Source organism: Solanum verrucosum, unplaced genomic scaffold (assembly GCF_900185275.1).
Source record: "Solanum verrucosum unplaced genomic scaffold, falcon-dt-bn FXZP01000112.1, whole genome shotgun sequence".
Taxonomy (NCBI): Eukaryota; Viridiplantae; Streptophyta; class Magnoliopsida; order Solanales; family Solanaceae; genus Solanum; species Solanum verrucosum.
In genome coordinates, this window is record NW_026020441.1 from 421,052 (window position 1) to 437,563 (window position 16,512).

Genomic DNA, 16,512 nt, shown 5'->3' on the forward strand with positions numbered 1-16,512 from the left:
GAAACGATGATAATATGCGGAAATCGAAAAGACAGAAAGTAAAGGATAACTAATTAAACACACAAAGAGGAAATCAAAGGCAACCTATGGGTATATTAAACCCAAAGACCTCAATCGATTAATCCTACAATAGCACCTAACTCTTACGACAACCTCAAGGGAATCAATATCCCAAGTAATCGACATTTCTAACCAAAAGACAACAAAAGCTTACCAAGCTCTCAATACTTAACATGAGTTTTCAGTTTTCAATATCAAAATAATCTAAGTCTAAAATGAACCCTAACTAGCTATTTATAGGTTTTAAAATAAAAGACCCAAAAGTGACCCAGAATGACAATGGGCGAGCTGGGTCGGGTCGCCAAGTGGATTGGGCGATGCGCTGACCTGGTTGGCGAGCTTCTCTGCGTGATCTTCAGCCATGGTCACGTTCTGGATCATTAGGCGAGCTGGGACCATCGCCTAAGCCATTGGGCAATGCGCCAAGTGGGACTTGCTCGCCAAAAGTGCCTTCTTTAGTAATCTTCAAGGCATGAAAGTCCTTGTTTGTCATCAACACCATCTCGAGCACCTCCATCTTCATAAATAACCCTTGCATCTTTTGAAGGTCTTGAGCTTGGCTTCTAGTAAATGGCCTTGATGAAATCCGTATTGCATCATTCTCTCCTTCTTGAAAAGAATTTGTCCTCAAATTCGACGGATCATCATCACCAACAGTTGGAAAAGGGGATAGGTTGCACACATTGAAAATGTTATGCACTTGATATTCCGGAGGAAGGGCAACCTTGTAGGCATTGTCGTTGAGCCGCTCAGTATTGGAAATGGTCCATCACCTTGCGGCATCAACATCGTCTTGTGATGGGTGGGAAAACGCTACTTGCGAAAGTGTACCCACACCCAATCACCCGGTTCAAACACGATCATATTACGGCCCTTGTTAGCCCTTTTTGCTACATCTTGGTTCTTCTTCTCTAAGTGCAGTCGTACCTTTTTATGTAGCTTCCGCATGGCTTCAGCTCGCTTACTCCCATCTAAGCTTAACACAACATCTTGAGAAAGATGAGTGATATCTAAAGGGGTTAGGGGGTTAAAACCATAAACCACTTCAAATGGAGTCATGCTAATAGTACTATGAATAACTCGATTATATGCAAAATCAACTAAAGGCAAATGTTTCTCCCACGAGGCCAACTTTCCCTGCATGACGGCATGTAGCATAGAACCCAAGGTTCTATTCACAACTTCAGTTTGGTCATCAGTTTGTGGGTGACACGAAGTTGAGAACAACAACTTTGTACCAAGTCTACCCCACAATTCCTTCCAAAAGTGACTAAGGAATTTTGGATCCCTATCACTTACAATGGTTTGAGGAATTCCATGCAATTTAACAACATGCTCAACAAACAAAGACGCTACATTGGTAGTATCATCACATTTATGACATGGAATGAAATGAGCCATCTTTGAAAATTGATCAACAACGACAAAGATGCTATCTCTACCTCTTTTGGTCCTTGGCAAACCCAAAACTAAGTCCATTGAAATATCAAGCCAAGGTCTTTGAGGGGTGGGGAAGGGAGTGTATAAACCATGGGGAAGGAGGCATGACTTAGCACGTCGACATTCAACACTTTGACCACAAATTTGAACAACATCTTTATGCATTTTAGGCCAATAGAATTGTTCCTCAAGAATTCCCCTAGTTTCTCAATACCAAAATGACCCATTAAACCCCTATTGTGTTCCTCCCTCACAAATAGTTCTCTCCAAGAGCTCACAGGCATACAAAGTCTCTTGCCTTTGAACAAGAAACCATCAAACTTGGAATAGGGAGTAGAAGACCTATCCCTCATCCACCTTTCCCTCTCCCATTCCTCACAATATTTGAAGATTTGAGCGAATATAGGATCCCCGGGATACAATGCCTTCAAACATTCAAAGCCAATCAATTTAGAAGACAAATTATTTATCAAAACATGTTTTCTAGACAAGGGATTGGCCACCACATTTTCCTTTCCCTTTTTGTATTGGATTACATAGGGGAAAGTTTCAAGGAATTCAATCTATTTGGCGTGCCTTTTGTTTAAGTTTCCTTGGGCCTGAATATGCTTTAGGGACTCATGGTCAGTCCTAATGACAATTCTTTGGGCCACAAGTAGTGTTGCCAATTACCCAAAGCCCTCAAGGCATACAACTCAAGATCATAAGTGAAATAATTCAAAGTAGCACCTTTTAGCTTTTCACTAAAATAAGCAATGGGCTTTTGGTCTTGCATTAAGACGGCCCCAATGCCTACTTTACTAGCATCACATTCCACTTCAAACATTTTATCAAATTCAGGTAATTGCAATAAAGGAGCGGAACTAAGCATGAATTTTAAAGCCTCGAAATCCTTGGCTTGTTCCTCTCCCTACTTAAAAGGTTTATCCTTTCGGATTACCTCTGTCAAGGGGGCTGCAATGGTACTAAAACCTTTGACAAATCGCCTATAAAAATTGGTCAGCCCATGAAACTTTGAATATCATTTATGGATTTCGGAATTGGCCAATTCTTAATAGCATCAATTTTAGACTCGTCAACTTCAACCCCTCTTGAACTCACAACAAAACCTAAGAATGAAACTTTATCAACATAAAATGAACACTTATCAAGATTAGCATAAAGTTGTTCCTTCCTAAGCACATCAAACACACATCTCAAATGCTCAACATGATCATGCATGGTCTTGCTGTAAATCAAAATATCATCAAAATGGACAACCACAAATTTCCCTAGGAAGGGTTTCATCGCATGATTCATGAGACGCATAAAAGTACTAGGAGCATTAGTGAGACCAAATGGCATCACCAACCATTAATATAGACCAAACTTGGTCTTGAAGGCGGTTTTCCATTCATTACCAGGGTTCATCCGGATTTGATGATAGCCACTCCTAAGATCAATTTTCGAAAACACACAAGAACCATTCAACTCATCAAGCATATCATCTAACCTAGGGATAGGATGACGATACTTTACCGTTATTTTGTTGATGGCTCGACAATTAACACACATGCGCCATGTTCCATCTTTCTTTGGAACCAATAGAACCGACATGACACATGGGCTCATGCTCTCTCTAACATAGCCTTTGTTGAAGAGTTCCTCAACTTGCCTTTGTAGCTCCTTGGTGTCCTCTGGATTGCTTCGATAAGCCGGCTTGTTTGGCAATTGTAATCCCGACATGAAGTCAATTTGGTGCTCAATTCCCCGAAGAGGGGGCATTCCACTTGAAAGCTCATTTGGGAAGACACTCTCATAATCTTGCAAAAGAAAGGAAATGGAATTGGGAAGGGAATAATGAGATTGGTTAGTTTGTAGTACATGATCCCTATGTGTGATAAGGATCAAATAACTTTCGGACTCAATTTCCTCCCTTATCTCTTTATAATTAGCCAACAACACTTGGGCCTTTCCTTTCAACTTCCTTCTCTCCTCCTCTTCTTGGCTCTCGGCCTCCACATGTTTCTCTTCACACTTCTTCTTTTCCCTCGACCCATTCATTCTTTGATATATATCATTGACTTGAGAGAGGGACATATGATGAAGAACATATTTATGATCATTCAACACAAGTGAATATATTTTGGTTCTCCCATCATGTTTGGTTGAACGATCATGTTGCCAAGGTCTCTCGAGTAGCATATGACAAGCTTGCATTGGGACCACATCACATAGAACCTCATCCTGATACTTTCCAATCTTAAACTTGATCATCACTTGTCGATGCACTCTCAATTCTCCACACTCACTCAACCATTGAAGTTTTACGGTGTAGCATGCTTAGTGGTAGGAAGTTTTAAGAATTCCACTAATGCAGTGCTAGCAACATTTGCACAACTCTCACTATCAATGATTAAGGAACACACATTATCCTTGATGAAGCACTTAAAGTGAAATAAATTCTCTTTTTGACTTGGATCATCCAAGGCCTTACTAACCATTGCTTGTCTCACCACATATAGATGAGCGACACTCTCTCCTTCTTTGACACAAAGGTCTGGTTCCTCATCTTCAAACTCATTCTTTTTTGATGATCTTCTTCACAACCTTTTTCTGGCTCCCTTTCTTCACTAAGATATATTTCCCCTCCTTGAAGTAGAGCAATCAATCAATTGGGACACTCACGCATTATATGACCCCATCCCCTACATTTGGGACATTGAATACCTTTAGGGAACTTGGTTGGGTCAGTGATACCTTTGTCTCTAGGTGGATACTTTGGAGTGTTTCCTTCAAATGACTTCTTCTCATAAGGCTTCTTAACATCCGAACCCTTGTTCCAACCCGACGATGTTTGAGATCCCCCTTTGTTCTTGCTCCAAGAATTGGAAGATGAAGTCTTATACTTTGCCACCTTCTCCTCCTTGAATTCTAGCTCTATCTCATGGGCGACTTCAAAAGCATCATTCAAAGTAGCAAACCTATAAAGGGTCATCTTAGAAGAAATCTCTTTGTTCAACCCTACCTTGAAGCGAATCATGGCATGCTCTTCAATTTCTTTATATTCCAACTTCATGACTATATTTTGGAACTCGTCATGATAGGCTTCAACACTTTTGCTTCCTTGCCTCAGGTTATACAATTTGGCAAGTAATCCTTGACGGTATCTTTCCGAAACATACTTAGCTCTCATCAACCTTTTCAACTCGGGCCATGGTGGAGGATGACCTTCTTGAACAACTAAGTGATACCTTTTCATGTATTCCCACCAGGTGACAACATACCCCTCGAATTGCGCGATAGCATAACTACTACTTTTGACCTCCGACAATTCATTCACATTGAAAATCCGGTCACATTGCGACTCCCATTCTAAGTAAGCATCGGGATTGCATTCCCCTTTGAATGTTGGAAGAGTCATTTTGATAGAGTTGATGCCAACATCTCGATCTCCATGGCCACCTTGGTCATTGTAATGATAACCTCTTTGATGCCCTCCTTGATAGCGGTTACCATGTTCTTCTCTAGCTTCTTGACCAACTTCATGGTTGCCATTGACTTCCCATTGATTTCCACCTTGAGGATGGTTCCCATGTTGTCTCCTTTCAAATGTCATTGGACCCAATCTACCTTTTGGTCCTCCTTGCAAGACTTGGTCTCTTGATCGATTTATTGGTGACTCATTCCATGGCGCTTCTTCACCTTCACCTTTATAACCTCCTTGATCTTCACCATTCCTCACCTCATTCACGGGATTTGGTTGTGGTTGTGGTCTTTGGTAGGGAATATTTTGGTTAAGTGGTGTTTGGTAAGGATGGCTTTGAGTTGGTGGAGTTTCTTGACTAAGCGAAAAATGGAACAGTCGATTGGAACTTTGGCTATTTGAACCCAATTGATTGAAAGTTGGGTGCAAATCTTGGTGGAGGGTTCCCGGTATGAAAGTAGGAGAATTAGTGTTATCATGCCCATTTGTAGAAGCACGAAAGGTAGCTTGTGGTGTGGAGTCATTGGAGTTGACTCTACCTTCCACAGTAGCAAGCCTACTGTCCATCCTTGCTATATCACCTCTCACGTTGTTCAACACGTCCAACAAAGTTGCCAAAGTAGTTTCTCCAATTGGTGCTTGAGTTTCTCCTCCTGTCTCCATTATACCTGCAATAAGACAACTCACAAACAACAAACAACGTTAGGTTAGTAAAGAACTCATAAACACTCTTGTTTACGCACCTTTAATTGCCTCTCAATTGGCGTGACTAATGTTGACAATTGTTTATACTTCATCGATCACAAAGTATCAATTTCAACTCTAGGTCGGAATGGATTCTTGTTTGAAGAAGAACGGATGACTCGATTTAAACAAACGGACTGGAATCAAGAATTAACCAGGAAATAAAAATGAGAAAAACACGAAAAGAAAAGGCATAAACAAAAGAGTGAATTCAAGAACCAATAGTCAACAAGTAGAGTATTTACGAGTTGAAAATCGATTTAGGATTCTTGAGAAACGCTTGAGAATCAAAAGAAAAAGAAACTAAGAATTCAAAACCTGAGATTAGGAGTAACTAGGGTTTCCAATCGCCGAATGACTGTTTTCTTCGCCTAAGTTGAAGTTCAGCTCACCAACTTGAAGATGGACTCACCAAACTCTGCAAACGGACAAGAAAACTTGGCGATAAGGGTGGTAGTTCGGTGATGTGCCGATGGGACTTGGCGACCAAGGCTTGGTTTCGCCGAATGTTCCAGTAGCTCCCTCAAATAGGTGGCCAATTCGGCGAGCAACTTGCCCAAAGGGCGAGGCGCCGATTGGTTAGGCGATGCATGCTTTTGCTTGCCCAATGGACCCTCTGCAGCTCCTTCAATACCCTGAAATTTGAAATCTAGTGGTCCCCCCTGCTATTGTCCTTTTGTCCTTTAGGACTTACCCCTTTTAGTAATTTCCCTTTTACAAACACTTTTACTCTTTCTCTTTCTTCCCCTTTTGAATCAAACTTTTGCCTTTTCAAATATTCTCTTCTTTGAAGATATAAATGTTCTTCAAGAACTTCAAGAACAAGATGAACACCAAAATAAAATTCTTAAAATTTTTGTCTCGGAATTTCACGAAAATTTAGGTGAAGGCTCTCCTTGATATGAGGAACAACACCCAATACTTTTTAAACTCCAATTCCAAACCAAAACCTTCAGATTTCAAAACCCACTTTGTCTTCTTCAAGCTTCTTTAAGTCTTCAATGGTGGATTCTTCAACAAGGCTCCAAACTCCTTCCAATCTCAGCCTAAGACTCAAATATAGTTGGAGAACACTATTCCAACCTTAGAAACTCAAACAAGACTCAAATCTAAGAAACCCATTTCAGCAAAATCTCAAAAACGAAAATGAACAATTTTTTTGTAGCAACAAACCCAAGACTAGAATCGTAGGGATCATACTAAGCTTGACTCTAATACCAAATGATACAATTCTCACAAGAGAAACGATGATAATATGCGGAAATCGAAAAGATAGAAAGTAAAGGATAAATAATTAGACACACAAAGAGGAAATCAAAGGCAACCTATGGGTATATTAAACCCAAAGACCTCAATTTATTAATCCTACAATAGCACCTAACTCTTATGACGACCCAAGGGAATCAATATCCCAAGAAACCGACGTTTCTAACAAAAGACAACAAAAGCTTACCAAGCTCTCAACACTCAACATGAGTTTTCAATTTTCAATATCAAAATAATCTAAGTCTAAAATGAACCTTAGCTAGATATTTATAGGTTTTTAAAATAAAAGGCCTAAAAGTGACTCGGAATGACAATGGGCGAGCTGGGTCGGGTCACCAAGTGGGTTGGGCGATGCGCCGACCTGGTTGGCGAGCTTCTCTGCGTGATCTTCAGCCATGGTCACATTCTGGAGCATTAGGCGAGCTGGGACCATTGCCTAAGCCATTGGGCGATGCGCCAAGTGGGCCCTGCTCGCCAAAAGTGCATTCTTCTGCAATCTTCAAGGCATGAAAGTCCTTGCTTGTCATCAACACCATCTCAAACACCTCCATCTTCATAAATAACCCTTGCATCCTTTGAAGGTCTTGAGCTTGGCTTCTAGTAAATGGCCTTGATGAAATCCGTATTGCATCATCAATGCAACTTCATATAATAATTTTTAAGGTCGCCCATCTGCTTCCCACAATAATACACATTAAACAGCCTAAAACAACTTCAAAATTCATTTCAGCATAATAGAAAGATATTTTTAATCACCACCCCATAAGCTCTAAAGAATAAGTACGTCTAGGATGCTCCAATAAGCTAATAATTGGAGGTTGGGGCAACCCCTTACCTTGGCTATCTTAATCCATTTTCCTTCATTACTATTCTTGTAACCTTTTCTATACCACAAAATAAATAGTAAAATTAGTACAAGTATTACATGAGTATAGGGAAAATGACCCGAGCTTGTAATACAAAATTATTACCTTATTATTTTGGGAGAGAGTAACAGCACCTTGGTTGCAACATATATCTTCACTTCCCTTGAGTAACTCTCTAATACACTGAAAACTAAGGAGGAAAGATGTGACTTTGTGGGTTCCTTTGCAAGAAATAAGCTTAAAATACATAGAACCCTAATGGTAAATTATGATGACTGTTTGAAAGAGAGAGGAGTGATATTGAGTGGCTTGGGACACTTAAGATTTGGATGAGGAAAATGAGAGATTCACATCATATTTTTAGCCTTTTAAAGGCCTCTTTTTGCCGACTCTTTCCCCTCTTTATTTCAAGCCACCACTTGGCTTTAAAATGGACCATAAATACTAAGTAGGTGATGCACCTATTTGGACATTTTAATTACCTATTTGTAGGCTTGGATAGATTGGGCTTTGCCCAAACTTGAGTGCTGGGTTGGGCTGTCTATTCTTCTCTTTTTCTTTTATTTAATTTGGGCCTCAAATATGTCCATTAACACAGTCTCAATCTGGTCCACTAGCCTTGACTCCATTAACTTAGTCCATATATCTCAAGTAGCTAGGTGACTCACCTACTTGCTTAATTAAGTCAAGCAAACCCCTCAATATTTTATTCCATTTCTAGACCTTAATACCTTTAACTTAACTTAAAACTTATATACACCAGGTCACTTTAAACTTTAGACTCAAATACCACCTTATGATCTCAAGTTTAAATACTTCCATCGATATCAACTTAATTGGGTCACATTAAAATCTACAGACAGTTCACTTTAAACCTATTCTATTGTCACTAGTCGCATAAGAAAGTCCATAACTATACCACAAGGCAATTTATAAGCGTCATATAAATAGAACTAATACACGTAGAATACGGGGCATTACAAAAGGATAAGTTGAGTTGTTCAAGGATGAACAAAAGCTCTAAATATGGGGTAGTGATTTGGGGTGTAATTACATATTCAAACACCATATTTTACCCATGTTTTAGATATAATCTTATGAATATCCTTTTATTTATTGAATATATGTTTTAATGTGTTAATAGTGATGATTAGGATAGTTTCAAGCCAAAACAACAGACTTAAAACATGAATTATAATGTAAAGCTAAGTATCTCAGACTGACCAAGTGAAAACTGAAATGAAATCTATGGTGCAAGGTGACCTTCTTTGAGATAAGCCTTGTGACACACCTATCTTGAAAATAAGAATAAGACACTAGAAGAAAGAGACTGGAGTCTGAAATGGCCCGCATTACATACCTCTTCCCTCCGAGATGGGCCTCTCATGTCACCCCCTATTGTCAGATTGAAGTTGACAAAGTCAAAGTAGAGTTTAAGTAGGATTCGGATTCCGAGGCTACTACTATATATGTCATTAAAATGATACTTTGAGGGTCAGGAGCTATTTTCAAATGTTAGATATACGTAGTAGAAGTTAGGCATTACTCATAGAATAACATATTCATAGTAGTTAGTTTTGAGGGTTTAATTTAGTTTATAGTAGATTATTGTCGAACAAACAAGATTCTCTTGTAAGAGATACATTAATAAAAAAGTTGCTTATTTAAAGACATAAAATCACTATTGAAGTTGTCTCGAATTTTCAAAAAAACACATTAACTTTGCAACCGTCCTATTACCCCAATAAACAATTATGAACTGATATTATTATATCATTTTTTGATCAGCCCCAGATTTTAAGAAGCACGCGTGTTCTCACATCAATCAATACATGACACGTGTTAATTTAATTAAAAATATATATATTTTTTCATTTTAAGTTTTTTGTTTATTTCTCTCTCTCTCTTAATTTTTGACTTATTTTAATTTTAATTTCATCTTAAATTTCACTTTATCTTCCACCCCCACTTTCAATTTGATTCATCCCTCCATTTTCTTTTTTTTCTTCACCTCCTACCCTCACCCCACCCCCCACGTCAAGTTGAACCCCTCTCCCCTTTTTATACTTTTCTTTTTCTTCTTCTTCTCCAATCAAATTCTTTATTTCAGTGATTTTTTATAAGAAAGAAATCATACTATTTTCTAGACTTTATTGAATTATTGATAACAAAAGTAATCATTTTTCTAAGAAATTTTAAAATTTTGAAGGTATCATCAATTACTCCTTTTCATATAACTTCAAAATTAGAAATGATAATTTTAAAAGAATCAATGAATTCCCCGAAAATTGAAAGAACTTGATTGAAATCGGATAAAAAAAAAGCTATATGATACTCCCTCTGTCCCTAATTACTTGTCCACTTTTGAATTGACACACCTATTAAGAAAGTAATTATTGACATAGTGAGTTTACCATTTTACCCCTATTAATTATGAAGTGGATGGATTAAAAATTTAAGCTTTTAAAGAAATTTTACCGTTTTCAAAGTAATTAATTGAGGGTATAATAGGTAAAATTATTTTGTCCTTTCTTTGATTTGTCAAAATGGACAAGTAATTAGGGACAACTATAAAAGGAAAAGTGGACAAGTAATTAGGGACAAAGGGAGTACTTCCTAATCATCTTGAAATCTAATGGGTTTATCAAATTGTTCGAAATGTAAGAAAGTATTTAAATAAAATTTTAAAATTAAAGAGAGTAAAACTAATAGTCATAAAAAAAAGGAAGGTAATGTTGTGGTAAATATGGTGACAATGAAAGTAAGAAGCTTCAATGGAGATGCCAATGAGTTTTTGAAGAAGAAAAAAAGAGAAAAAGTAATAAGGAAAAAAAGTTAAAATAATAAAAAATATATTTTATAATAAAATACTTTGTAAAAATAAAATTATATTAGTTATTTTAGGTTGCTCACTCTCTTTGAGAGAGCTCTATGTAAGGTAGAAAAAAATGATGTAATAATATCCATTCAAGATTGTTTAGTGGGGTAATAGGACACCCACATAGTTAAAGCGTCTTTTTAAAAATTCGGGACAAGTTCATGTGTCACTTTATGTCTTTTCTCTTAACATTGATATTCTTAGTAGTTTAAACTATAACAGTTATTGTTTACCATTAGTTATGAATAGATAAACTCATTACTAGGATTATGAAACTTATAGTAGGGATGATGATTATAAATTCTTTACAATAATATATCCTCATGAAGGAGTGATCATTGTGTATTAGAGTTTTTGTGTAAAAAAATTTAATGGTTGCAAATATTAAGAACTCGTCCATATTTTGACTTGCTTGATAAAAGAGATTAAGATTAGGAAAAATAGACCATTAACAATAATTTAGAGCTACCAATCTCCAAATAATAGCTTGAGCTCAAGAGATGATAGCTAACATGCGACTTTTGATTAATGAACAAATGAATTCAACACCCAATGCCGACAAGGACTTAGGGTGATATTCTCTTAATTGGGCCAAGAGGCTTTAGGAGACTTATAGATTCGCTAGTTTTGCACAATTAGTATACCTAAATGAGTTGATAGTGAATTATCTGTTTGAGTTTGATATTTTAGTCTTTATTATTAATAAAAATCTAAGTAGTTAGTAACTTTCCATAACCCCACCCCCAATTTTTCAATAGTAGAATTTAAATATCAAGGCTCTTTGTAGGATTCGACCTCAACCTAATTTGGTTACTATAAAAATGACAAATATTATTAGCATGTTCTCCGGCATAACTGTCCAGCAACAACGTCACCAGGAAAGCAAGTTGAGAGATTTTGGTTACAGAACTTCACAATATATAGTTCGTGAGTCATGAAAACTGTGATGTGATACAAGTGAGGGATAAGAATTAATATATTTGAAGGTTAACCCTAAGAAACATTTTGCATGAACTTTAGCTCCATATATATTTGCATTTTCTTTACGTTATGTGTAGAATTGTGTAATTGTTGAAGAGGATCCAAAATTCTCTGGAACGGTTACACTTTAGTGTTTATCTTGACCGATCTCTATTATATTTCATCCCGCAGCTTTGGAGCTAGATGGATTCATGACATGATTCCAGATCTTCATGATATAGTCCTGTATCTTCAACGAACAAGGTCAACCTCATCGATCATGTCTAGACATTGGATCCAGTTGTCTTTGCTGAGTCATGTCTGTTCTATTTCTTCGTATCATGTGTCTAATCATGAACACCCAAAAATCTAATCATGAACGGCCAAAAAAATAATAATAATCTTTAATAATTCTGTTTTGTTAAAAAAAACGTAATAACCAACCAAAATTAAGGGTAATAAAAAGTACTTACTAAAAATGATTTAGTCATAATTAGAGTAGAAAAGAAAATGTGAAGCCAAACGAAGAAGTCTCTCCACCATAGAAGGTGATATAGCACCCAATAAAACATTTTATGTGTCCTTCATATTTTCATCCCTTGAAACATCAATTGACAACATCATTGCCTCTTTCCTCTCTCCAATATAATAATTTGTCTAACTCAACACCCAAAGGATATTTGATTAATTTTGTTAATCAAAAGGCAAAAACAATGGGAGCATGTGCAAGCAAGCCTAAGGTCTTGGAGGGTACTGCTCCTCATGTGGTGGGAGAAGACATCATGAACAACAACAAGCAAAAAGGAATTGTGGGCGATGATGTTCCTAATAAGCCTCACTCTCTCAGTAATTTGTTCAAGGAGGTATATTTAATTATTACAATCACCACTTTATTTAATTTTTCTTTCTTTGTAATTATCCTAATGTTACATGTATTTTGTGATAAAGATGGAATATATAAGTAATGAAGGTATCAATTAGGTAATCCTGAGATTATTTATCCCATACATGATGGGATACGTTATCACATGTACATAGTGAAATAATTTATTCCGAGATAACTTATGTTGCATAGCTTATTTCAACAGAAACTTATGCCGAGCGAAATAGGTTTAAAATATTTGGATTGGATGTAATTACAAAGTGTTAATGGATGCAGGGAAAAGGCTCAGAACAAGTGAAAGAGGAGACATCCACAGAAGCCCAGCTAGAAGTTTTACCAAAGACAGAGGAGACACCAGAAGCATTTCTTGAAAATAAAACAGAGGATGTTATAGAATCAAAAATAGAGAAAAGAGTTGAAGAAATAAAATCAGAAGAGGAAGTTATAAAATCAAAAACAGAGACAACTACTCCGGCACAGAAGGAAGAAGTTATAAAATCCGAATCAGAAACAGAGATAACTACGCCCGCACAGAAGGATGAAGTAATAAAATCAGAAACAGAGGTTTCCAGTGAGAAGAAAGTTGAAGAAACAGTACAGGAAGTCGCTCAAGTAGAAAAGAAATCATCAGAAGAAGAAAAATTTGAAGCTCCAGTGGAAGAGAAATCAGCAAAAAAACCTGTCGTTGAAGAAAAGAAATCAGGAAAATTTTGGTGGGACAAGTAAACAAACTAACCATAAAAGATCTAGAGATGCTATGAAGTCTCCTTAATTACAGATGGTGGTATGGTACAACTTTTTTAATTGAAAAAGTTGGGATGAGCAACACTTAATATTTCATTCTCATTATCATACTATATATATATTTTCACCTTATATTTGACATAATTTATTTCTAATTTTATATACAAGTCACAAAAATATGTTTTATTTATGAAGCTACACTGAATGGAAGTTTATCCGACTTTCAAATTATTTTGATACATTTCAATTTTTAAATTTGTGACAGAAAGTAGAATAAATGAAGGAGTAGTTGAAGTTCTTATCACAATTCATGAACCCTTTAAGAATTCTTTAACAAAAGATTTTCAACTTTTAATTGTGATTTTTTTTTCTAAATACTTGCATTCAATATTTGATTAGATTGGAAATCGGGATGAATATTAAAGAACAGACTAAATTTAGTAAAGGAACTGTGTTATTATCATGACCCAAAAATCGGGCGTGATGACACTTGCTTTTTTCTCACTAAGCCAGGTTAGCCTAAACCCAAATTGATAAAATAAATGCAGAAGTAAAAACAGATTAAGGAACTAAGCATAACATAAACATGCGAAAATCAAACATAGCTCAAAGTGCCCCCAAGAATTGGTGTCACGTGTACGAGCCTCTAAGTATTACAATAGAATCAAAAGAAATAAAGTTTAAATGTCTTTGTATCTAGAACATAACAAGAATATAATGAAAGAGTAAGTGATGTCTGCCGAGATGACAAACAATTACCTCACGAACTCCCAAAACAAGCCTTAGACGAAGATGAAAAGGAGATGATCAAGACGATCCGTGCTAGTAACCTACACAAGTGTAGAAAGCAAGAGACTGAGTATCAACTAATAATGGTACTCAGTAAGCATCCTCACTAACCCTAAGTAAAACAATACATAACACAAGTACTCCCAACAGTCCATCTGAACCTTCACACAACATGCAGACCAGGCCAACGTAACAATCTACGATTCATGAAGCACATAGCATGTGTAATCACATCTCAACATACACCTCAACATATAAAGATCATCATCACAATCTTGTGTATTCAAACAACCATAATGACCAGTGGCGGAGAGAAGATTTTCATCAAGAGGGTTCCAAAAAATTAATCGCGTAAATAATATCCACAATAAACGGGTCGGATTAAACGGGTCGGATTAAACGGATCGAATCAATAAGAAAAGGATTTTTTAATAATTGACTTTGTAATTAGGGGTTAGACTAATAAATCCTAAATTCCCAATCAGTGTTTTAATTTTTTGGAACTAAACATTGTTTTCTGATTGCATTATTATTTAAAAAAAAATTAAAACGCCTAAAATATAAGCTGAGAAAAAAATGCCTCTGCCCGGATTCGAACACGCGACCTCGCGTGCAGTAGAGCGAATTCCTGAACCCCCAACGCCATTGAGCTACGCCTTTGGTGTATGTTCAGGGGGTTCAATAGTATATATATACACGTATATTAATATTTTAATTTTTATATATATAGTGTAATTTTTCGACGTGAACCTCCTTGGTTCAACGTAAATCCGCCCTTGATAATGACTATAAGAAATCACCCATAAAGTTCAAAGAACAATAATGATGTGCAATGCAATGTAGTGTAATGTCATATATAGTGATGTATGTATGTCCTAACGATACACACCCACTGAGATTCAGGCCGAGACCCACAGAGGACTCATAGGGTCCATGTATCCACCGAAATCATTTTCCTTCAGCATACACATCAATCGCCGGAACTATTTCTCTTCGTCATAAACATCAATTGCCGAAATCATTTTCCTTCAGCATAGGCGAAACCATTTTCCTTTGACATAAACATCAAACCAAATCTCATCATTGCGGACTTCTTTCTTTTCTTGACTTTTATGAGAGCCTCTTTAATAATATTAACTCCCATACATTGTTGAATGTCAATGTGACTTCTTCTCAACTATTTTGTTATCTTCCTCAATCTTGAGACGAATCGCAAGATTTTCCAGCTTCATCTGATTACGCTTATGATTTAGATAGTTTTTGAAGTCTCTACATGAATGAGGTATTTTTTCAATCATTGTAGCCACTTGAAATGCTTCATTGACCACCATACCCTCAACAATAAGGTCATGAAAAATAAGTTGAAGCTCTTGAACTAGTGTACCAACTGTTTTGTTGTCTATCATTTTATAGTTTAGAAACTTGGTAACCACAAACTTTTCAAGCATGCGCCTTCAGTCTTATACTTTTTCTCAAGTGCATCCCCCATCTCTTTCGAAGTATTCAATGCACTGTAGATGTATAAATCATCCTCTAAAGCACTTAGGATATAACCCTTGCATAGGAAGTCTGTTTGTTTCCATGCCTCAACAATCAAGAATTTTTCTCTGTTTGACATATTAGTGACATGCATTGGAGGTTCTTCATTGATAAACTTCTGCATACCAAGAGTAATAAGTCAGAAATATATTATTTGTTGTCATCCTTTGAAGTTCACTCTAGAGATTTTTTTTTTGTTTTTCTCTACTGGTCGTACAACTGTTCGGCTTGGTGGTGCACAATCACAAAAATTTTAGCGCCTTCATTTGTCATTTTTCCATTATCAAAATCATCAAACTGATTCAGAAAGTAATAAACAGAATTGCAAACTCTTCATAACAACAACGATGAAGTTTTTATATTTTTCAAATCGTTGTTCAAGTATGAATGCTAATATTCAAACAAAGCTTTTATATTCTTCAAGTTGACATATTAATTCACATTTAATATTTAACAGATTGGTAAAGGATTTTATAGTCTTCGAATCAAATGCACAATCTTATTTTTCTAGCAAAATTTATATTCTTCAAACCGAAATAATAGAATATCAGCAAATTTTTGTCTTAAAAAAATCAAACACAGTTAATTTTCAAAAGGACTATAAAACAACATAATTTTTAGTCTCCAAACGATAATACAGATTAACAATAAAAAAAGTAAATACATAAAAAAAACTCCTGAACTTGACATCAAAAATTACTTTAGCACTTTAACTTTACTGGGGTTTATTCACCCCCTAATCTAATATGAAGTGAATTAAATATCACCCTAAAAATATACTACCAATCTCACAATGGAAAGTATATTACTCACGCGTCATGTCATTGCTATATAAACACCATATCATTGCCACGTCCGTTCCATGTAGAATTCTTTT

General features: G+C 36.2%; 2 protein-coding genes across 3 annotated transcripts in view; one reads left to right on the plus strand and one right to left on the minus strand.

Annotated features, from left to right (window-relative positions):
• LOC125808456 (ras-related protein RABH1e) overlaps positions 1-16,512 on the minus strand; it is a 942,753-nt gene that overhangs the window by 328,248 nt on the left and 597,993 nt on the right. The gene's annotated exons all lie outside the window — the stretch shown is intronic.
• On the plus strand, positions 12,303-13,438 carry LOC125808458 (uncharacterized). The gene is made up of 2 exons (XM_049488161.1): positions 12,303-12,543; positions 12,840-13,438. The coding sequence occupies exons 1-2, from the start codon at positions 12,394-12,396 to the stop codon at positions 13,287-13,289; spliced, it is 600 nt and encodes a 199-aa protein (XP_049344118.1). The 5' UTR covers positions 12,303-12,393; the 3' UTR covers positions 13,290-13,438.

Bases quoted from the DNA above. Each gene is read 5' to 3' on its own strand.
- LOC125808458 (XM_049488161.1), top strand. From the start codon at position 12,394: ATGGGAGCATGTGCAAGCAAGCCTAAGGTCTTGGAGGGTACTGCTCCT. The intron at 12,544-12,839 runs GTATATTTAATT...TAATGGATGCAG, and splicing joins TCAGTAATTTGTTCAAGGAG to GGAAAAGGCTCAGAACAAGT.